The sequence below is a fragment of the Oryx dammah genome, unplaced genomic scaffold (assembly GCF_014754425.2).
Source record: "Oryx dammah isolate SB20612 unplaced genomic scaffold, SCBI_Odam_1.1 HiC_scaffold_29, whole genome shotgun sequence".
NCBI lineage: Eukaryota > Metazoa > Chordata > Mammalia > Artiodactyla > Bovidae > Oryx > Oryx dammah.
In genome coordinates this window covers 50,799,886-50,824,555 of record NW_024070213.1, presented here as the reverse complement: position 1 = coordinate 50,824,555, position 24,670 = coordinate 50,799,886, and the positions used below count along the sequence as shown (strand labels likewise).

Below are 24,670 nucleotides of genomic sequence, written 5' to 3'. Positions count from 1 at the left end.
CAACCAAGAGCATTTACAAATATACAACCAGTGTATTGTATAGTCTATAATATGTTATTGTACTGTATAACAATAATGTTAAAAATCATTCAACATACATAACATGCAAAAAAGAAGCTCTGCTAACAGACATAAACTGGATTGCTGGATTAACCAAGGGCCCTCTATTTCCTCTGCAGGACTTTCCACACATTAAAAGCCTGCATCTACAGGGTTCATCTCCACTGTGCTAGCATGCTTCTGCTCCTAACTGTGCAATTCTAACATGACCAAGACTCAACTGCTTTTGTTAAGTCAGTTCAGTTGCTCAGTCATGTCCAACTCTTTGCAGTCCCATGGACTGTAGCACACCAGGCTTCTCTGTCCATCAGAAACTCCCAGAGCTTGCTCAAACTCATTTCCATTGAGTCAATGATACCATCCAACCATCTCATCCTCTGTCCTTCCCTTCTCCTCCTGCCTTTATTCTTTCCCAGCATCACATCTTTTCCAATGAGTCAGTTCTTCACATCAGGTGGCCAAAGTATTGGAGTTTCAGCTTCAGCATCAGTCCTTCCAATGAATACTCAGGATTGATTTCCTTTATGATTGACTGGTTGGATCTCCTTGCACTCCAAGGGACTCTCAAGAGTCTTCTACAACATCACAGTTCAAATGCATCAGTTCTTTGGAGCTCAGTTTTCTTTATGGCCCAACTCTCACATCCATACATGACTACTGGAAAAACCATACCTTTGACTAGATGGAACTTTGTCGGCAAAGTAATGCCTCTGCTTTTTTTTTTTAATTGAAGGATAATTGCTTTACAGAATGTTGCTGTTCTGTCAAACCTCAACATGAATCAGCCACAGGTATACATATATCCCCTCCCTTTTGAACCTCCCTCCCATCTCCCTCCCCATCCCACCCCTCTAGGTTGATACAGAGCCCCTGTTTGAGTTTCCTGAGCCATATAGCAAATTCCCATTGGCTATCTATTTTACATACAGTAATGTAAGTTTCCATGTTATTCTTCCCATACATTTCACCCTCTCCTTCCCTCTCCCCATGTCCATAAATCTATTCTCTATGTCTGTTTCTCCACTCCTGCCCTGTAAATAAATTATTCAGTACCATTTTTCTAGATTCCGTATATGTGTGTTAGAATACAGTATTTATTGTTCTCTTTCTGACTCACTTCACTCTGTATAATAGGTTCTAGGTTCATCCACCTCATTAGAACCAACTCAAATGTGTTCCTTTTTATGGCTGAGTAATATTGCATTGTGTCTATATACCACAACTTCTTTATCCATTCATCTGTCGATGGACATCTAGTTTGCTTCCATCTTCTAGCTATTGTAAATAGTGCTGCAGTGAACAATGGGATACGTGTGTCTCTTTCAATTTTGGTTTCCTCAGGGTATATGCCTCGGAGTGGGATTGCTGGATCATATGGCGGTTTTATTCCTAGTTTTTTAAGGAATCTCTATACTGTCTTCCATAGTGGCTGTATCAGTTTACATTCCCACCAACAGTGCAAGAGTGTTCCCTTTTCTCCACACCCTCTCCAGCATTAACTGTTTGTAGACTTTTTGATGACGGCCATTCTGACTGGTGTGAGGTGATATCTCATTGTAGTTTTGATTTGCCTTTCTCTATTAAAGAACAATGTTGAGCATCTTTTCATGTGTTAGCCATCTGTATGTCTTCTTTGGAGAAATGTCTGTTTAGGTCTTCTTCCCACTTTTTGATTGGGTTGTTTTTCTGGCATTCAGTTGTATGAGCTGCTTCTATATTTTGGAAATTAATCCTTTTTGTTTCATTTACTATTATTTTCTCCCATTCTGAGAGTTGTCTTTTCACCTTGCTTATAGTTTCCTTTGCTATGCAAAAGCTTTTAAGTTTAATCAGGTCCCACTTGTTTATTTTTGTTTTTATTTCCGTTACTCTAGGAGGTGGGTCATAGAGGATCTTGCTTTGATTTATGTCATGGAGTGTTCTGCCTATGTTTTCCTCTAAGAGTTTTATAGTTTCTGGTCTTACATTTAGGTCTTTAATCCATTTTGAGTTTATCTTTGTGTATGGTATTAGGAAGTGTTCTAATTTCATTCTTTTACATGTAGCTGTCCAGTTTCCCCAGCACCATTTATTGAAGAGGCTCTCTTTGCCCCATTGTATATTCTTGCCTCCTTTGTCAAAAATAGCCCATAAATGCAGGGGCTTATTTCTGGGCTTTCTATCTTGTTCCATTGGTCTATATTTCTGCTTTTGTGCCAGAACCACACTGTCTTGATGACTGTAACTTTGTAGTATAACCTGAAGTCAGGAAGCTTGATTCCACCAGCTTCCTTCTCAAGACTGCTTTGGCTATTCGGGGTCTTTTGTGTTTCTATATGAATTGTGAAATTTTTTGTTCTAGTGAAAAATGTCATTGGTAATTTGATAGGGATCACATTGAATCTGCAGATTACATTTGGTAGTATAGTCATTTTCACAATATTGATTCTTCCTACCCAGGAACATGGGCTATCTCTCCATCTGTTTATGTCATCTTTGATTTCTTTCATTAGTATCTTATAATTTTCTGTGTACAGTTCTTTTGTCTCCTTAGGTAAGTTTATTCCTAGATATTTAATTCTTTTTGTTGCAATGGTGAATGGAATTGATTCCTTAATTGCTCTTTCTGATTTTTCATTGTTAGTATATAGAAATGCAAGTGATTTCTGTGTATTGATTTTGTATCCTACAACTTTGCTAATTCACTGATTAGCACTAGCAATTTTCTGATATTATCTTTAAGGTTTTCTATGTACAATATCGTGTCATCTGCAAACAGTGAGAGCTTTACTTCCTCTTTTCCGATCTGGATTCCTTTTATTTCTTTTTCTTCTCTGATTGCTATAGCTAGGACTTCCAGAACTATGTTGAATAATAGTGGCAAAAGTGAACACCCTTCTCCTGTTCCTGATCTTAGTGGGAATGCTTTAAGTTTTTCACCATTGAGAATAATGTTTGCTGTAGGCTTATCAAATATGGCCTTTACTCAGTTGAGATAGGTTCCTTCTATGCCCATTTTTTGAAGAATTCTAATCATAAATGGGTGCTGAATTTTGTCAAAGGCTTTTTCTGAACCTATTAAGATGATCATATGGTTTTTATCTTTCAACTTGTTAATATGGTGTATCACATTGATTTGTGTATATTGAAAAATCCTTTTATCCCTGGAATAAACCCAAGTTGATCACGGTGTATGAGCTTCTTGATGTGTTGCTGAATTCTGTTTGCTAAAATTTTGTTGCATCTATGTTCATCAGTGATACTGGCCTGTAGTTCTCTTTTTCTGTCTTGTGTTTGTCTGGTTTTGGGATCAGGGTGATGGTGGCTTCATAGTTTGGAAGTGTTCCTTCTTCTGCAATTTTTTGAAAGAGATTTAGAAGAACAGGCATTAGCTCTTCCCTAAATGTTTAATAGAATTCTCCTGCGAAGCCATCTGGTCCTGTACTTTTGTTTAGGGGGAGATTTTTGATCACAGCTTCAATTTAAGAGTTGTTCATAATTTGTATTTCTTCCTGCTTCAGTCTTGAAAGATTGAACTTTTCTAAGAATCTGTCCATTTCTTCCAGGTTATCTATTTTATTGCCATATAGTTGTTCATAATAGTCTCATAATCCTTTGTATTTCTGCATTGTCTGTTGTAACCTCTCTTTTTTCATTTCTAATTTTGTTGATTTGATTATTCTCTCTTTTTTTCTTGATGAGTCTGGCTAAGGATTTGTCAATTTTGTTTATCTTCTCAAAGAACCAGCTTTTAGAGTTTTATTCATCTTTACTATTGTTTCTTTTATTTCTTTTTTATTTATTTCTGCTAGGATCTTTATGATTTCTTTCCTTCTACTAATTTTGCTTTTTAATATGCTGTCTAGGTTGGTCATAGCTTTTCTTCCAAGGAGCAAGCATCTTTTAGTTTCATGGCTGCAGTCACCACCTACAGTGATTTTGGAGCCCCAGAAAAGAAAGTCTGTCACCTTTTCCATTGTTTCCCATCTATTCGCCATGAAGTGATGGGACCAGAAACCATGATCTTAGTTTTCTGAATGTTGAGTTTTAAGCCAGCTTTTTCACTCTCCTGTTTCACCTTCATCATGAGGCTCTTTAGTTCCTCTTCACTTTCTGCCATAAGGGTGGTATCACCCTTATTTGTTAGTCTAATTTTGGTAATTGACCTAAGTATGGTACACACTAGTAACATAAAAGTGTGAAGTGAAAGAGGGCTGTTTTCTATGAAAAATAGTCTGAATGTTTTGGAATTATGAACAAGAAAACCGTAAAAGATTGAAGGCAGAAAAAGTCAACCATTGAAAGAATCCTGCCCAGAAGTATCACAACTGCCTGAAGTTCTCATCCTCCAGAAACTGAAACTAAAAACTGTGGATGAGGCATTTTGAGAGATATGACATTCAATTCCAATCAGAGGACCCATTAAAAACAAAGATCTAACTTCGAATTTTAAAGTTGATGCAAAGAATTACATGTATATGTTTAAGTTAAAATGAAAATGTAAAGTTTGTCTGTATCACTTTCCTGACATTTCTGATTCAGGGACCTCCTGCTAGCAAGAATGGGACTCTGGCTGAGCCAAGAGTTTTAAAATCAAATGAGGAAAAGAGGACTGACTCACCCCACTGAAAGTCACCCACTAGCGCCTTTGTTTAGGCTCTTCCAAGTGTGACTGAGATACTTGGCATTTCTTCTGTGAAAGATTCCCAGGGAGAGGGGAGTAACAGAATGTCCATCTACCATACCTCATCCAAATTACACAATTCCATATACAACACTCAGCACGACAGAATGGAACATGAAAGCCACAGTTGTTTTTTCCTCCCACTGAAATGATTTCTCAATAGGTGGATTAAAACATTTATAAGAGAAGAAGAATTAAAGAAAAAAAGATTGGTCTGTGTCAAAGGTGGCAGAGAACAAAATCACAAAAATCCTCTTTCCAAGTCTGGGATTAGCAGTTTTAGGAGATTAAGGTTTGTTCTTGATACTGGATCAAAGTGGAGAGGAGAAGAGCTATAAAAGAAATATTGAACATAAAAAGGTTTCATTTTTGAAGAAGTGCCTCATGAAAATGTGATCAGAAGAAGCAATAAACCTCAGGATTATCACCCTCTCAGGAACCCATCATTTTACTATGTCATTTGCATGCTTAGTCACTCAGTCTTGTCCAACTTTCTGCGACCCCATGGACTGTAGCCTGCCAGGCTCCTCTGTCCATGGGATTTCCCAGACAAGAATACTGGAGTGGTTGCCATTTCCTCCTCCAGGGAGTCTTCCCAACCCAGGAATCGAACCTGTGTCTCTTATGTCTCCTACATTGGCATGTGGATTCCTTACCACTACTGCCACCTGGAAAGCCAAATTTCTTTTTCAATATGCGCTCAGTATAATCTCATGCATAAAACTGTTGTGAGCATAATTAAAACATGAATGATCATTGCTGGACGCCCACTATTTTTATACCCCTTGAAAGGTTATACTGTAGCCTATACATTGATTAAATGTAATAAAAGACTAAGGAAGATGCAGGTGCCAAGACTTTCAAGCTAGTAATTATTATCATTAATCTATAATCCAAACTGATATCTAAAATGTCCCCTAAAGATTATTTTTCTCAATAAGCTAAAATACAATTACAGTCACTTCTTTTAACGTTGTTATCCTGGAGCAGAGCCATCACGTCTATTGGAAAGCCAGGCAAATTGTGTAAGCCCCCCAGAAAGAACCTGTTTATCCACTTTCCTCACACTTCCTGCACTGATACAGCATAGTGATAGACCTACACAACTAGCACTCTTTCTGATGCTTTGAAGATACAAAGAATAAATGACAAGACTCTTGCCCCTGGCAGTTCACAGTCTGTTTGAAAGGTCAAAATACTCACAGAAATAGAAATGAGGTAAAAAATGGGTTCTTTGAGCTCCTTCATGACACTGGACATACAAGACAATTTGAGCATCTTGTGTGAGAAATCTCTGGTGATGACAATGCTGGAGGAATGCAGGACTCTAGGTTCCTAACAGTATAACCTTTCCTGGCTTTGCAAAAACCTTGCAGCTCTTAAGGCAACATCCCAAGTCACTGACCCAACCCTCAGGGCCTGTGACACCTCTCTGGTATCCCCCTAGTGCACCCTCTCTCCTCTCTATTAGTTTCTGCATCCCAGCCCCATTGGTCCTTTTTGTTCCTTCCCAATTTGCAAATTCTGTCCTCACTGTCTAGATGACTCCTTTCCCTTCCACCACTTAACAAGCAAGTCCTCCTCCTCCAGATTCAGTTAAAGCATCACTTCCTAAGAAGTACCCTCCACCCATGCCCCTCCATCTAACAGATTGAGGTCCCCCGTTAGCACTTGTACTTTGCCATGATAGCACTTTGCCAAATTTTAATTCAACCATTGTGTGTTTAGCTATCCAACCGCCATCTCTATTGTGGCATTTTCCACAATTGCAGCTAAACAGTCCTGTATTTATTAATAGTTGTCTGACAGCTTGTTGGCCTCATTGTGAGCTCAGTGAAGATATTGTGGGTCTCCCTGTCCTTCTCACTGCTCTGTCTCCAGGAATTAAAACAGAGATTGTCACCTAACAATCTCACTGGCCAAACTCTACTCAGGCTCTCTGAGTTTTTTCAACTAGGCTTGACTTTTGGGCTTCTATGTTCATCTCTATAGAGTTCAATTCTTCCAATCAGGAATCCTGCTAAGTAAGTTTAGCCCTCCTCCAACCTGATCACCCTTGGTATCTAGGCAGATTTCTCACCTTCCACCACCCGCCAGGTGATGTCTGAAGCCAAGCCTGGCTTGATGCTTGGATAGAGGAGCCTGGTGGGCTACAGTCCATGGGGTCTCAAAGAGTCAGACACAACTGAAGTGACTTGGCATGCAAGCAAGCATCATATAACATAGTTTTTCTTTTTTCCTCAATGGAACAATTCTTAAAGAGGATTGCTTTGATGACTAATATTCGGTAACACTTTTACTACAGAGGCCTCAAGACTTCTTTAAAAATGACTAGTGATGAGTCCCAGCTACATGTGGCTCTGGCTTCCTTCATATTTTATGGAGCCCCTTGGGCACACGCACTGTAGATAGGCTTTTTCCATTAAAGGTAGATCAAGGAGATACCTGGGGCTTCCCTGGTGGCTCCAGATGGTAAAGTATCTGCCTGCAATGCAGGAGATCCAGGTTTGATCCCTGGGTTGGGAAGAACTCATGGAGAAGGGAACAGCTACCCACTCCAGTATTCTTGCCTAGAGAATTCCATGGACAGAAGAGCCTGGCAGAGTATGGTCCAAAGGGTCACAAAGAGTCAAACACGACTGAGCGACTAACACTTTCACTTTCTCAAGGGGATCACACTATGCCACCCCAAAGTAGGCCATGCTGACATGGGACTTATTATGAGCCGAGTTATTTGAGTTCCTAGGATCCCTTCTGTGCCTGAAACCAGAGCCTGTCACAAGGACTCAAGTGTTGTAAGTCCCCTCCCTGGGGCAACAGGAAGCCAGCACCATACCCAGCCAGACATTGTCACAAACTGCCACATCATCTATTCTCCTAAGGGTCTATTTATGCTTCCAAAGAGTTATCTGCCCTCCCATGAGTGCCCTTTTCCCACCTCCCTCTCCCCTAAGTTAGTACACAGATCGCAAGTTCAAGCCACCCCTTGGAGTTGCTCATTCCTGAGTGTGTGTGCAACTGTGATGCACACACAAATAAACTTCTATTTGATTTTTCTCCTGTTAATCAATCTTTTAGCTTCCCTGGTGGCTCAGCTGGTAAAGAATCTTCCTGCAATGCGGGAGACCGGGGTCCGATCCCTGGGTTGGAAAGATCCACAGAAGAAGGGAACGACTACCCACTCCAATATTCTGGCCTGGAGAATTCCATGAACTGTACAGTCTATGGGGTCTCAAAGAGTCAGACACAAATGAGCAACTTTCAGTTCACTTAACCTCAATCAGTCTTTTCTGAGGCTAATTTTACAGGGCCCCAGCAGGAGAACCTAGGAGGGTAAAGGAAAAAAAAATTTTTTTTTCTCTTTTAGAGTTTTGGTGACAAAGGTGGAATTCTATCATCCAGGACTCCTTACTAGGTCCAAAAGCTGCAGCTAAGAGATCCTGGGCCTCTGACAAAAGCCTGTTGAAGATAATATTTCTTACCAAAGTAGGCTCTCAAATTTCTGCCCACAGAGTCAGGTGGAATTAGGGTGGCAAAAGTCAGTCTTTTCAATTTAATTTTCAAGCTCAGCCAGGGATCCTGAGAGGATGGAGGAAATTTTTTCTGCCTCCATGTAGGAAAACCAAAAATATGTCAAAGAACAAATGATTCCAAGGTCTCTATAAACAGTCTATTTCCCTCCCAAGGTCCTCCTCCTCTTGTACTGAAGATACTCATCAGCTCTCACCACTAGGGACTGAAACAAAAGCCCAAGAATCCTGCCTTGACAGCTGACCTAACCACCCACAGTGTTCCTGTAAGCCTGGAGCAGGCCTTCTGCAAAATGAATCAACTTCAATCAACAGTGGGAGAGAAAAATAATAAAATGATGGCGAGAAAGTGCTCCTTAAAGAAAAATACTTGCTCGGAACCACATGAACCACACTGAAAATGGACTGCAAAACTGAAACATACCATGAAGACTTATTTAAGACATCACCAAATATGACAACTGCCATTACAGAGGCCCTGTTGCTGCTGCTGCTGCTAAGTCACTTCAGTCGTGTCCGACTCTGTGCGACCCCATAGACGGCAGCCCACCAGGCTCCCCCGTCCCTGGGATTCTCCAGGCAAGAACACTGGAGTGGGGTGCCATTTCCTTCTCCAATGCATGAAAGTGAAAAGTGAAAGTGAAGTCACTCAGTCATGTCGGACTCTTAGCGACCCCATGGACTGTAGTCCACCAGGGTCCTCCGTCCATGGGATTTTCTAGGCGAGAGTACTGGAGTGGGGTGCCATTGCCTTTTCCACAGAGGCTCTGTTATCAGAAAGCAAATGAATACATTATACTTTCATCATAGACAAGTCACCAAAACTGAGAACAAAATACAGGCAACCAGATCAGGTAAACTAGTCCCTTTTCCACTAACATTCTCTAGATTGGCATATGCATTTTCTCTTTACAAACATAAATCTTTCTTTCACGTCCTCAGCATTGAAACCCTTACCTTAAAAAATGAGTATATACACACATGGGCACACTCATTCCTAAATCTACAGAGTGAAAACAGAAAATATTCTTTCCCTGCAGATATCAAGAATTTTAAGTCTTTTTTGTCAGCAAATGACTAGGCTGAAAGCAATCCTGTTTTATTGTAATATGGATGCCAATCATACCTTCTGGATAAAGTGGTTGGTTTAGATCAGGGTTTCTTTGTCTCAGCACTATTCATACCTTGGACTGGATAATTTTCACTGTGGGGGCACTTTCCTGGGCACGTATGATGTTTGGCAACCACTGAGGCCTCCACTGACTAAATGACTAGCACTCTCCACCCCCAGCCATGACATCAAACATTTCTCCAGCTTTTTTGTCCTGAGGGTCAAAATCAGCCTGGGTTGAAAACAACTCTTTAAAGCTGAAGTAGACTGTCCTGTGTCGATGAGATTTCAGGAGCTCTGAGAGTGTCTCAGAATTTTTCTAGTTGTGGCATTTACAGAAACTGCAATTTTTAGTGTAGCCTGCTAGAAGAAATCAACAAAGCTGCCCAAGGGTGAAGAGATATCTATTTGACCATCATTGAACCCTCTCTCTATGTGAACTTACTCCTTGGAGGCACAAAGGTTGGCAACTGCTATCTGTGGGAATCACATCCCTGACTCCCCCCAGCCCACCCTCCTGCGGTGGACTGTCTTCAGCTAACTACCAACCAGTATTTGCAGCCTCCAATTCAACTCTCATTCTCCTCCATTCCCAGGTTTGGTGGTGATGCTGTAGGAAGATGACAGAATTCAACATGTGACTATTTCCAAAACATGGGAATGGGCTACTGAATCCAATAAGTACTGAGGCAGTAAAAGATGTGGTCCTGTTACCCTCATCTCTGGCAACAGCAGAGCCTGGAAAACAGGCCCTTTGTCTCAGAGGCTCTCAGTTCTTCAACAGTAGCCCTTAAAATGTAAGTAAATTCCACCTAACTGAGCTAGTAGGGTCTCCCACAGGATGCCAGCAGTTAAGAAACCACCTGCCAGTGCAGGAGACAAAAGACACAGAGGTTCGATCCCTGGGTCAGGAAGACCCCCTGAAGGAGAACATGGCAACCCACTCCAGTATTCTTGCCTGGAGAATCCCATGGACGGAGGAGCCTGGTGGGCTACAGTTCATGTGGTCATTTGTTGATGTTGGCAATTTGATCTCTGGTTCCTCTGCCTTTTCTAAATCCAGCTGGAACACCTGGAGGTTCACAGTTCATGTACTGTTGAAGCCTGGCTTGGAGAATTTTGAGCATTACTTTACTAGCATGTGAGATGAGTGCAATTGTGTGGTAGTCTGAACATTTTTTGGCATTGCCTTTCTTAAGGATTAAAATGAAAACTGACTTTTCCAGTCCTGTGGCCACTGCTGAGTTTTCCAAATTTGCTGGCATATTGAGTGCAGCACTTTCACAGCATCATCTTTTAGGATTTGAAATAGCTCAACTGGAATTTCATCACCTCCACTAGCTTTGTTTGTAGTGATGCTTCCTAAGGCCCCCTTGACTTCACATTCCAGGATGTCTGGCTCTAGGTGAGTGATCACACCATTGTGACTATCTGGGTTATGAAGATCTTTTTTGTATAGTTCTATGTATTCTTGCCACCTTTTCTTAATATCTTCTGCTTCTGTTAGGTCCATACCACTTCTGTCCCTTATTGTGCACATCTTTGCATGAATAGGATTAGTGCCATTAAAAAAGAGACCTCCAGAGAGCTCTTGGGCTCTTTCTCCCACTATGTGAGGGCATGCCAAGAAAACAGCTGTCTCTGAACCAGTAGATAGGCCCTTGTGCTCAGTTGCTCAATCCTGTCCAACTGTTTGCAACCCCATGGAAAGCAGCCCACCAGGCTCCTCTGTCCACGGAATTTTCCTGGCAAGAATAGTGAAGTGGGTTGCCATTTCCTACTCCAGAGACCCTTCCCCACCCAGGGATCAAACCCACATCACCTGCATTGGCAGACAGATTCTTTACTACTGTGCCACCTGAGAAGCCCAAGATAGGCACTCACCAGACATTTAATCTGCTGACACCTTGATCTTGGACTTCCCAGGCTCCAGAACTATGAGAGATAAAATTCTGTTGTTATAACCCACCCAGTCTATTCTGTTATAGCAATGGACTAAGACACTTATTTAATGAGGGAAAGTAAATAAGCAGCAAAAAAAGAAAAGAGAGAGAGAGAAAGTTGAAAATAATATGGAACAGGAGTTGCTAACTTCAAAGATGAAGACTGTTTAAAAATAAGCAAAATATGCAAGTGAGATGGAGGGAAAAGTCATCTGCTTCTAATAGAAATATGTCAAAGCAATTACCTAATTTACACAAGGTATCACTTAGGCTAATGCTCAGTTGATTCCTGACGAGTGGGGAGTTGGCCAGAGTGCCTGCATTTTCCTTTATTTTTATCACTTGTTTATAATATTCAATTGCTTGCTTCCTTTGGAATCTAGAAAAGAGAAAATTAACCAAAGTTTTGCATCGAAGAAGCATGGCGTTCATCCATGTATCCAACAAACATTCATGGAATGCTGGTGCTGGGGCCCAGGTGCAAAAATAAGGAAGACTAACCCTTGCCCTCAGAGAGTGTCCCCAGGTAGAAGGAGAGATCGGAGAGTGAAACATAGGACCAACCACTTGTTAAGGGTATTGAGTGTGAACCTAGGAGTTTGGGACTTCAATATTGAAGCATTTTCATTAAGACTGACGTGGTTCAGGGACTTCCCTGGTGGTCCAGTGGCTAAGTCTCTGTGCTCCTAATGCAGAAGCCCAGGTTCGACCTCTGGTCAGGGAACTAGATCCCACATGCTGCAACTAAAGATCCTGCATGCTGCAAATAAGACCCAGCACAGCTAAATAAATAATAAATAATTTTTTTAAAGAGTGATGTGATTAAATTTGCATGATAGAAACTTCACCTGGGTGCAAGTGAAGTAGCAGATGACGATTTATGCAGTGAGACCAGTTGGTCCAGACAAAGAATGATGGGGGTCTGAGCTAATGCAGTGGCCACAGACATGACAGGAGGCCTGCTAAGTCTTGGCATCACATGGAAGGTAGTGGGTCTGGTGCCAGGAGCCCTGACATCCTTTTGGGCAGTAGGATGAAGAGGTTAGGAGCTAGAGCTCTGAAGTCAGGCGGGCTTGGCAGTGACACAGTGGTTAGGCATCAAGGCTCCTAAACCTTGGTTTTCTCATGTTCACAATGAGGATAACAGAACTGTGGTGAGGATTAAGTGATAAAATGTATGGAATGGGTTTAGCATGGTGACTGATTATAATAAACATCACCAAGATGAATCATTAAGATGCTGCCCTGGGGTCTGCACTGGGTGACATGGGAGAAGATGCATTTTGTCATGGAGAGGGGGTGGATGTGTTCACTGTTGGTAACGTTCACTCTGAACTGCCCTAATATGCTGACTACCCAAAGGGAGAGGGCCAATGGATGCACATGTGAGCAGCTGATGATGGAGGTCTGAAGAGGCAGAGACAAGACAAGAAGCCATCACCTTACTGAATGCTGGCTACAGCCCTAGGCACAGGTAAGGCTGGGGCACTGTGACTGAGACATGCAGAGTTCAAGAACTGAACCCAAGAGAACACTGCCATCTGGTCGAGAGTTGGGAGAGAAAGAGAAAACCCATGAAAGAACCCAAGAAGGTGTCATCAGAGAAGATGGCCATGATGGAGGGTAGCTCAGAAACCAGGAGAGCACAGTTTCAGGCATGAATGATGCTGTCAAACGCTCCCAGAGCAGGGGACCATCAAGACAAAGTGCAAAGACACAGAACTAGGATGTTACTGATGACATTCATAAGGATGGGCAAAACAGAGCTGGGTGGAGGGAGAAAGTGAATGACATCAACAAGAAGTGAGGCAGTGGAGACACTTGTCTGTGGAGGGGACACAATGAAAACACAGCTGCTGGTGAATGGATTCAAAGTTGAGAGACAGCAATGCCATTGACTTCATTGAAAATACATCCCTGTTTCTCTTATGACCCTTTGTTCATCCTTTTCCTTCCTGGGGTACAGGGGCTTACTTTTAACTTTGTGATTTGACCTCATGTATCCATCCCTACCTATCCCCACTCCCCAAGGCCCTCAGGACCCTCGGATTATTTCTGTAGGGCATGAGAGCCGTTTCAAGAGCCCCTAGCCACCAGGACAAAGGATCTCCATATGTCTGAGAGGTGAGCTGAGTACCACAGCAAAATATTTCCCGATCTTAACCAATGTGGAAAATGAGGTCACCTAAGGACAACCTTCAGCAAGGAAAAAGGCTTCTCAGTCGTTTCAGAAGGTTGACCAGGGACAATGATGTCTAGAAAGAAGGATACCAAGTATGGTCGGCTCCTCCGACACAGGGGCCACGTGCATGGAACAGCAGCGGGGTTCAGGGTCCCATGAGTCACGAGCCGCCAGCCCTGGATTTGAGGTGGGGCAGCCCAGGCCTAACGATGACTCAATCAGTATGCTACGTGTTTAGATTTCTCTTTTACGAGGCAATGGTTCTACTGTCAAGCCTTTTGCTTCTCTAAAGAAAGGCCTGTTCTCTGCTCACAATGCTGGTCTTAAGAGGAACAAAAGGAGGTTTATGTGGTGTCAAGTGCCTCAAAAATTCCCTGCTGGGGAGCAAAATAATAATACTAAGAACTCAATTTATCAACTCGTTCAGTGTGCTCAGCACTTCACACAGAGGATCTCTCAGTTCTCAGCATCGTCCTGTGAGGAAGATACTGTCACTGCTCTCATTTTACCAACAAGGAAATGAATGAGACACCAACATGTTAAGTATGTGCCCAGGTTCTCACCGTTACCAGGTGGTAGAAATTTGAACCCAGGCAGCTGAACCCCAGAGCTCACCATTTCAGCACTGCTGTAGAGCACTGGTAACTTGACTCTTAGAAGCACCTTTATTGGAGCTATTCTTTTTTTTGTTTCTTGGAGTATAATTGCTTTACAATGTTGTGTTAGTGTCTGCTGACAAGAAAGTGAATCAGTTATGTGTATACATCTCTCCCCTCCCCCTTGAGCCTCCCTCCCCCTCACCCCAATTCTACCCCTCTAGGTCATCACAGAGCTCTGAGCCCAGCTTGCTGTGCTGTCCAGCATTTTCCCATTAGGGACTACTCCTTGAAAGGTAAATACTCTTGGAAAGGGCTTCCCCGGTGGCTCAGTGGTAAAGAATCCACCTGCCAGTGCAGGAGATTTAGGAGACACAAGTTCATTCCTGGGGTCAGGAAGATCCCCTGGAGAAGGGAATGGCTACCCACTCCAGTATTCTTGCCTGGGAAATCCCATGGACAGAGGAACCTGGCAGGCTATACAGTCCATGGGGTCACAGAGAGTCAGACACGACTGAGCACGCACACCACTCTTGGAAAGGGTTAATACTGATCTGCAGTTCAATGCCAGAGATGACTCATGTCATATTCTTCTTGGGAGCAAAAGCCAGAAGAGGTCCTCTCCCTGGTGTAAGTAACATGCTCTCCAGGATGGTGGACAGTAAAAAGTGAAAGGCAAGGCAGGGAGTAGGGCGGAGAGGGAGGGGCTGCAAAAGCAAAACCTCAAAACTTTATAATTTCACTTAGAGCATCCCTGACCCTTCAGTCAGCTCACCTGGCTGCAAAACGGTGCAGGCCAGGCTGAAGGACGGGCGTGATGGACTCCCTGTGGATTCACAGAGAACCTTCACTCACACCAGCCTGTCAAAGGAAGAAGCAGTCTTGCCTGGCAGATCCTAACAGGAATTAGACCCCGAGGGTGATACCTACAACCTGCTTTAAAACATAGGTACTGACAGAGTCTCTTGACCAAACTCTACGCGGGTCCTCCTGAGCAATTCCCAACTAGACCTCAACTTCTGGGCTTCTGTGTTCATCTCTGTCTTGTCCGGCTTCAGCGGGGATCCTGCTCAGTCAGTTCAGCCCTGCTTGATATCTGACTACTGTCCTTCTCCGATTCCTCACCCTCACTGTCCCACAGTGACCTCTGCTCCCCCTGGCCTGCCTTAGCAAGAATCCTGTTAGATCAGTTTACCCAAAGTCTACCCCCACCCCACCCTTGATGTCTCCTCTCAGTAACTGTCCATCCACTACTGATCGCCCCCCTCCTCCACCCACTCCTTCTTGATTCAGAGCTGAGTCCTGTCTGTCTCAACTGCTGAACCCCAATGCGGGGGTCCATATGCCTCTCATGAAAGGTCTGAATGAAGGCTGCCTTACCTTTCTTTAACAGGTTCTATGAATACTTGCTGCTTCAACTCCTTTAGCAGTGCCTTGTGTGGGGAGCTGAGGAAAGCCCCACACATGGCAAGAGAGCAAGAGGTCTTTCCCCAGCGAGGAGGGGTGTCAGGACAGAGCAGCCTGAGACAGCAGCAGGCTCTTGCACAAGACAGACCAGCAGGCATGATGCTACAGACCCACACTCCACAGAGGCCTCAAGCACAACCCCTTTCCTCACGAGACCCAGGAGTGATGCCGGGAGTGTGACACCATACTCCTTTCTACTTTTCCTCCTGCCAAAACCTCTACATGGTTTGTGAGCTAAGAGCGCCTTTCAAATTCATGATGGTCAGTGTCCTGCAAATAGATCAGGGTAAAATCTCAGGCCTGGTGAGTCTCTCATTTTCTGGACAAGGCTGGAGCCAAAGAAGTGAGATACCCCTATGAGTGAGTACAGATCTCCCTGCCAAACGTGGGCTTTTTTTAGGGGGGAGGGGGTTAGGAGACACACAACTTGAAACATTTCATTAAAACTTACCTTTCACTGTGTCTTGGTGGGAAAAACAGTAAATCTGCTAAAAATTCCATAATTTCTCCGACTAGGATGCTTTTCTCGCCAAACAAATTTCTCCTGATATGTAAGCATTCCTGAAGTTTCATTTTTGCAAGACAAGTGTTTCCAGCAGCAAATCTGAAAACAAAATGCACACGCGTGCAACTTACTGGGCATGATACATGTCGGCTACCTTCGTTGTGCTTCCAAAAACAAATCTCATAAACTTTCTTTGTATTCAAGACACAAAACAACACAGTAGTTTATATTAGCAGAGATTTGAGGCTTTCAAAGTGACTGATAAGATGTGCATACATCTTCATGAGAAACTGGGACACTATTTTTCTCCTTCCTCTCAAGCCTCCCTTCCACCACCACCCCAATCCCATCAGTCTAGTCATCACAGAGCACCAAGCTGAGCTCCCTGTGCAAAACTGCAGGTTCCCACTAGCTATCTATTTCACGCCTGGTAGTGTATACATATATGGATGCACTCTCTCGACTCATCCCACCCTCTCCTTCCCAAACTGTGTCCACAAGTCCATTCTCCACATCTGCATCTCCACTGCTGCCCTGCAAACAGGTTCCTCTCTACCATCTTCTAGATTCCATATATGTACATTAACATTCGACATTTGGTTTTTCTCTTTCTGACTTACTTCACTTTGTATGACAGACTCTAGGTTCATCCACATCTCTACTATTGACCTTTAGGGTTGGACACTTTGTTGTGGAGGGTCCTATGCAGTATATAATGTTTAGTAGCATTCCTGGCCTGTACCCACTAGCTGCCAGTAGCAATGCCCCCAGTCATGACAAGCTAACATGTCTCCAGACCTTTGCCAAAGGTTCCACAGGGGACAAAATTGCCCATGGTTGAGAACTACTGAACCAGAGGATAGAAATGCTAAAATTCAGCCTTTCTTAACCCAATCAGCCTGGTGGGACATGGATTGGCAAGTATGGATTAAGTAGATTAAATGTAACAATAACAGCTAGTACAGAAAACTAAGACATTTTTCAAGAAAAACACACGCTTACGTTAGAACAGCTTCGGTGTACTTCATGGTAGCCTGGTCGCAGGGATTGCTGTCCAGTAAGCTGGAAATTTCGGTAGCACATTGCAAAATACGGTTTTCTTTTAAGTACTCCTCAGATGCTGACTTTGCCAGGTTGTTCAGCACTCTGCCTGCAGGGAATACATTTTGGCAAAGAAATGATGCTCAAGGCTTTTTCCTACAGAAGAGTTAAGAAGTCGCTAGGCAGAGCATTTGGTAGCATTTCTTCATCGCTGCCAATAGCTGGGGTTTTTTCTTAATAAATCAATTACTGACCTACATTGCATGGGACTTGGTTTTCAAGTAACAAATTTTGTATGTGGGCAGCAGTTATGGGGCCAAGGAACAAAGACAATAGATTGAAACCAAATTCAAATCTAATTTACAAATGAACAGGTCAGAAATAGAGAATATGGATGTAGTGAGACCAACAATCATTGTGGTAACCGAGTTCTACAAAAGGCAGCTGGTCCAGCCTTGAATAAGGAACAACGAAACATTAAAGCCTTATGACAGAAACACATGAATAAGCCCCATAAACCTAATTAATAAATAACATGTTGTACCTAGATACACATCAAATGTACCCTTTGCAGAGGCCTAAGATTTTGAGAGTTATTTTGAGTTAGATATGCTAACAATAAGAGACTTCTAAAAAGTAGAAAGTTTTATGGTTTTCCAAAGTGAAAATGAAAGTCACTCACTCATGTCCAACTCTTTGCGACCCCATGAACTATACAGTCCATGGAATTCTCCAGGCCAGAATACTGGAGTGGGTAGCCATTCCCTTCTCCAGGCAATCTTCCCAATCCAGAGATCAAACCCAGGTCTCCCATATTGCATGCAGATTCTTTACCAGCTGAGTCACCAGGGAAGTCCACGATTTTCCAAGCCACACTCTATTATACTTAAGTGAAGTCGCTCAATCATGTCCGACTCTTTGCGACCCCATGGACCGTAGCCTACCAGGCTCCTCCATCCATGGAATTTTCCAGGCAAGAGTACTGGAGTGGGTTGCCATTTCCTTCTCCAGGGGACCTTCCCAACCCAGGGATCGAACCCGGGTCTTCCGCATTGCAGATAGATGCTTTACTGCTTTACCGTATAAGCCACCAGGGAAGCCCACACTCTATTATGGAAAAAGATAAAACTATAATTATGCTTCTAGAAGGTGTTATTAGAGTATTGCTAGCAGTAAACAAGGCAGATTTAACTCCCTATACTATGGAATTCAGCTTTAACCATAAAAGATTACCATTAAATTATCAAAAAAGCATCCCATCATCGATAGCACCCCATTTGTTGCCCAACTGGCTCTAGGAGGCCAGTCCCGGAACCCACAGAAGTATCGCTGGTTTCCACATGGGTTTCCTCTGCTCACCACGGTCCCAGCATGCCTGCAACCAGGCCTGCCTGCATTAGGATGATGACTTAGAAGCCAGCCTCTACATGTGGAGCATTCAGTTCAGTTCCATTCAGTCACTCAGTCGTGTCCGACTCTTTGCGACCCCAGGCACGCCAGGCCTTCCTGTCCATCACCAACTCCCGGAGTTCACTCAGACTGATGTCCATCAAGTCGGTGATGCCATCCAGCCATCTCATCCTCTGTCGTCCCCTTTTCCTCCTGCTCCCAATCCCTCCCAGAATCACAGTCTTTTCCAATGAGTCAACTCTTCGCATGAGGTGGCCAAAGTACTGGAGTTTCAGCTTTAGCATTAGAGCTTTATAAAGGCCAACACTAGAAGAGATTCTGCACAGCAATGAGTTGTGCAGACAGACCTTGGGGCCAGATAGGCCTGGATAAGTAGTCAGATAGGCCTCTCAGACTCCTGGCACCAGAGGTGCCAGCGCTGGGAGCTGACATACTTTATTTCATCTCTCTGACCTTCAGTTTCCTCATCTGTAAAATGGGAGTAACTGTATATACCACAGGAGGTATACTAGAAGACAAAAGAGATCATGAACATGAAGTGCTTTGTACGTAGTGAGCATGAAACGAATGTTAACTATTACTATCAAGGTGGATTTACAGGTGAAATGCAGAGAGGGTAAGTAACTTTCCCAAGGTGACCTTAAATCTTACAGCAGACTGTAAAGACAGCTGTAATTCTCCATGCCAATCTGTACCCAACTCTCCCCTTGGTATGCCACTCTGCACCTCCTCCCATCCAGAGGTCAGAGTCTCTTTCTTGGCTCCGGACTGAAACCTGGCAACTTGTTGTGACCAATTACATGAAGAGTAAGAGGGTGCTGTGACAGTTCTCAGTTTAGGCGTAAACATGTGCTCTCACTCTCAGAATTCTGCGAGCCCCCAGGGGAGCAGGACTGGACTATTTCCTGAATGATGAGCAGCTAGCTCATGCCCAGAACCTTGTTGCCACCAGACATCACAGTGAAGTGTTCTGAGAGTTGGAGCCCACTGGCCCTGCCAGCTGGGTTGCTTGCATGAGCCCAGCCCAGATGAGGGGGATCCCCTTGGTGGCCCATAGACATGGGCAACAACAAGTGGTTGCTGGTTTTTGACCTGCTGAGTTTCAGGGTGGTTTGCTATACAACAGAAGCTAACTGACATAGCTATTTAAATACGACATAAATCTAGAGTCCTTATTCCTTGTCTGACTGTAAACCTTTCCCAGCATCAGGGTCTTTTCAAATGAGTTAGCTCTTCGCATCAGGTGGCCAAAGTACTGGAGTTTCAGCTTCAACATCAGTCCTTCCAATGAACACCCAGGACTGATTTCCTTTAAGATGGACTGGTTGGATCTCCTTGCAGTCCAAGGAACTCTCAAGAGTCTTCTCCAACACCACAGTTCAAAAGCATCAGTTCTTCTGCGCTCAGCTTTCTTTATAGTCCAACTCTCACATCCATACAAGACTACTGGAAAAACCATAGCCTTGATAGATGGACCTTCGTGAACAAAGTAATGTCTCTGCTTTTTAATATGCTGTCTAGGTTGGTCATAACTTTCCTTCCAAGGAGTAAGTAAGCGTCTTTTAATTCCATGGCAGCAGTCACCATCTGCAGTGATTTTGGAGCCCCCAAAAATAGTCTGCCACTGTTTTCACTGTTTCCCATTTATTTCCCATGAAGTGATGACACCAGGTGCCATGATCCTAGTTTTCTGAATGTTGAGCTTTAAGCCACTTTTTTCACTCTCCCCTTTCACTTTCATCAAGATGCTCTTTAGTTCTTCACTTTCTGCCATAAGGGTGGTGTCATCTGCATATCTGAGGTTATTGATATTTCTTCCGGCAATCTTGATTCCAACTTGTGCTTCATCCAGCCCAGCGTTTCTGGTGATGTACTCTGCATAGAAGTTAAATAAGCTCGGTGACAATATACAACCTTGATGTACTCCTTTTCCTATTTGAAACCTGTCTGTTGTTCCATGTCCAGTTTTAACTGTTGCTTCCTGACCTGCATACAGATTTCTCAAGAGGCAGGTCAGGTGGTCTGGTATTCCCATCTCTTTCAGAATTTTCCACAGTTCGTTGTGACCCACATAGTCAAAGGATTTGGCATAGTCAATAAAACAGAAATAGATGTTTTTCTGGAACTCTCTTGCTTTTTCGATGTTCCAGCAGATGTTGGCAATTTGATCTCTGATTCCTCTGCCTTTTCTAAATCCAACTGGAATATCTTGAAGTTCATGGTTCACATATTGCTGAAGCCTGGCTTGGAGAATTTTGAGCATTACTTTGCTAGCGTGTGAAATGAGTGCAATTGTGCAGTAGTTTGAGCATTCTTTGGCATTGCCTTTCTTTGGGATTGAAATGAAAATGGACCTTTTCCATTCCTGTGGACACTGCTGAGTCTTCCAAATTTGCTGGCAAACTGAGTGCAGCACTTTCACAGCATCATCTTTCAGGATTTGAAATAGCTCAACTGGAATTCCATCATCTCCACTAGCTTTGTTCGTAGTGATGCCTCCTAAGGCCCACTTGACATCGCATTCCAGGATGTCTGGCTCTAGGTAAGTGATCACACCATCGTGATTATCTTGGTCATGAAGATCTTTTTTGTACTGTTCTTCTGTGTATTCTCACCTCCTCTTCTTAATATCTTCTGTTTCTGTTAGGTCCATACAATTTCTGTCCTTTATTGACCCCATCTTTGTGTGAAATGTTCCCTTAGTATCTCTAATTTTCTTGAAGAGCTCTCTAGTCTTTCCCATTCTGTTGTTTTCCTCTATTTCTTTGCATTGATCACTGAGGAAGACTTCTTATCTCTCCTTGCTATTCTTTGGAACTCTGTATTCAAATGGGTATATCTTTTCTTTTCTCCTTTGCTTTTCACTTCTCTTCTTTTCACAGCTATTTGTAAGGCCTCCTCAGACAGTCATTTTGCTTTTTTGCATTTCTTTTTCTTGGGGATGGTCTTGATCCCTGTCTCCTGTACAATGTCACGAACCTCCATCCATAGTTCATCAGGCACTCTGTATATCAGATCTAGTCCCTTAAATCTATTTCCCACTTTCACTGTATAATCATAGGGATTTGATTTAGGTCATACCTGAATGGTATAGTGGTTTTCCCTACTTTTCTTCAAGTCTGAGAGTCAAAAAATAAAAACAAACTTAACAAGTAAATAAAAGCAAGGAGCCTAAAAATAAAGACAATAGATATATAAATAAGAGCAAAAGGACAATAAGTGGAGAGGCAGGATTTGAAGCCAGAAAGGCTGGCTTCACAGCCAGTGGTCCCCTTACTGCTCAAAGCCCTACGAGGCCTGTCACAAACAGCCTCCCACATGCTAAAAGGCTGGTCTGTCAAAGGAGGCGTGCTCAGGGCCAACCCTCACATGCCCAGCAAAAAAATCAAGCAAACAAAGCTCACATGCCCAGTTCCCTGTCTTCATGGTTGGTAAGAGCCCAGGAGTCTGACTCTGAACCACAAGAAGTGATGCCCTCTCCATGTGCCCACCCTACCTTTTTGCTTCACCAAGTCCTGGTTGTCTTTTAAATTTCTGGATGAAAATTCCATCAGGTTGAACCATGCTTTCTGGAAATACTGGAAGCCTTCCTGAGTCATCCCTATTTCCAGACAGAGCTCCCCGATAGCATTCTGTACTCTGGGAAGCATTTTGGTCATGGACTGACTCTACACATAAGGAAAGAGAACACACTCATGAGGGGACACAGCATTAGACCAGGCACAGCCACCAGATACCCGCCGGAGAAAGCTCATTGCATAATGAACTCGCAAAAGATGCCACGCTTCGCAGCAGGTCTCAGGGAATTTTAAATACTCACAGAATGACTGTTACAGTCACACGTTTATGGGGAGACACTGCAAACCAAAACTAATCTTTGGAACATGTTTCCACAAGTTGTTAGTTAATGGTAATTTTTTTTGAAGGTGAGAATAACATGGTGATGTCTCACATCTATTAGAGCTCATGGAGGAGGTGTTTAAAATCCAGTCGAACATCTAATATCACCATCTGTGTGACTCTTGAATTCAATTGTGACCAGAGATCTGCTAACTTTATGGGGTTTTGTTTGGTTTGGGTTTGTTTGTTTATGTTTTGGGGTGTTTTTTTTTTTTTGGCTGAATTGGGCTATCTTAGTTGCGGCATGTCGAGTCTTTCATTGCAGCACGTGGACTCTCTAGTTGTGGTGCATAGTCTTAGTTGCTCTGGGCAAGGGGAATCTTACCTTCTTGACCAGGAATCAAACCCACATCCCCTGCATTGCAAGGTGGATTCTTAACCACTGGACCATTAGGGAAGTCCCTGCTAACTTCATGTTTGATACATTTTTGCTTAAAGACTGAACTTCAATTCTCTTTCCTGGTTTACCATGTTTATTTCAGGGATACTTAAACTTCATTACCTTAAATCACATCTCTATCAAAACCTTATCAATACAGAAGAATACACTAGTTGGTTATAATCTTTTTAAAGAGAGCTAGTGATGAGTTATCTTATTATTAATATCTCATTTCAGAAAACCTAATATTAACAAGAGTATCTGTGAATATGTTTGGCAATTAATAGGCCCTATTCAAATAGACAGCAGTACCATTATCAATGGTTATATAATACTTCATGCTGTACTGAAATATACTGACTGACTGACCTTGTCTCCATCATGGGAATTCTTTCTGCTCTCCTGCACCTACTGAAAGTTACCTTCTGCAGCTTGACCCAGAGCTTTCCAGTAAGTCTCCTGCAAACAGGTTATAGCTACTCTGAAATGATAACCTCAGTCCTGAAGGCAGCCGGGAGTGCTGTGGAGTCCATGGGCACATAGACCTGTAGTCTTTTACATTCCCTCATGGCTATCTTTCAAAAAGCCCCCCTTCTCAGCAGCTATCCTAGATCTCAGGCCTAGTGCTCACACTGTCCATCCTCCACTTCAAGATGGCCTGCATGCTGACTTTACTGAGATCAAGACTACTCTGAAAGATTGCCCTCAGATATTGATTAAGATTATGACTGGGTACAAGTAACAGAAAACCCATATTAACAGTGGCTTGATTTCTCTCTAGTGCAACTGTCAGGAAGTGGATGACACACCATAATGTCAGAGACATGGTTTCTCTTATCTCACTGTTTGACCTTGCCTGACCTCCATCCCCAAGGATGCCTCTTGGTCTAAAATGGCTGCTCCATCTCCAGCCATCACATCCACAATCCAAACAGCAGCAAGGAGAAAAGAGGAAAGGGAAGGCACACCCTTCACTTCATGGAAACTTCTCAGAAGTTATCCTCAGCACCTCGATTTAAATCGTATCAGCCAAAACTTAGGCAGGTACTCGTGTCTTGCTTCAACAGATGATGGAAAATGTAGTCTTCTTTCCAGTCATTTGATGAGGAGGGTGGGGACATAACTTACAATGAAAGGGGGACCAGATATTGGGAAATTACAGTCTCTGGTATGCCTCACTTCCCTTTTCTTTTTAATTTAAAATTAGCAGTGCTTTCACCCATTTTCTTCCTTCCTATCTATTCCAGAGGAAGGGATACCCAACCTCCTTACCAAGGGCTTGCTCCTTCCCTAGCTCTTGGGAGTCATGTCCTCCTCACCACATCCCCACCAGCATCTCCAATCCAGCCCTCTCCCTGGGTCATTTCCTGCTCCACACAAATACATATATCCTGGATCAAACCTAACTTGAACCTGGTAATATCCTGACTGTTCATCTTTTACTGACACTTCTCAAATGGGTATCAATACATGCACATTCCCATTTCATTATCACACATTCACCTCTTAAGCTCTGCAGATTGGCTCTTCCCACTACACCCCCCTTCTATCTCAGGGGTTACCACTGACTGTCAACCCCCAGGCCCAGGGTCCTTCTTTCAGTCCTCATTTGTCCAGACCTCTAAGCAACAACTGATGCTATTAGCCACTCCCGCTTTGATTTGGGAGAACTAGGCTGTCCTGATTCTCTTCCAATATGTCACTCCTATACAGGTTCTTTCCCTTTGCTCCTTTTAAGGGTAATTTCCCAATAACCAATTCCTACTGTCAGTCAGAGATCCTGTTTCCTCTTGTGGCTTCAGCATCCACATGTATGTAGACATCTCTCCAGTCTCTCTCCAGATTTCCAATCCTGCATTTCCCAGCTGGCTTGACACTCCACC

The 24,670-nt window shown here is 43.2% G+C and overlaps 1 protein-coding gene across 1 annotated transcript in view; it reads right to left on the bottom strand.

Moving 5' to 3' along the window:
* Positions 1-24,670, bottom strand: part of LOC120858651 (putative tetratricopeptide repeat protein 41) — a 73,231-nt gene that overhangs the window by 7,152 nt on the left and 41,409 nt on the right. The window contains 4 exon segments of the mRNA XM_040234845.1: positions 11,553-11,686; positions 16,004-16,156; positions 17,060-17,207; positions 22,005-22,176. Coding sequence (XP_040090779.1) covers positions 11,553-11,686; positions 16,004-16,156; positions 17,060-17,207; positions 22,005-22,176 — 607 coding nt within the window.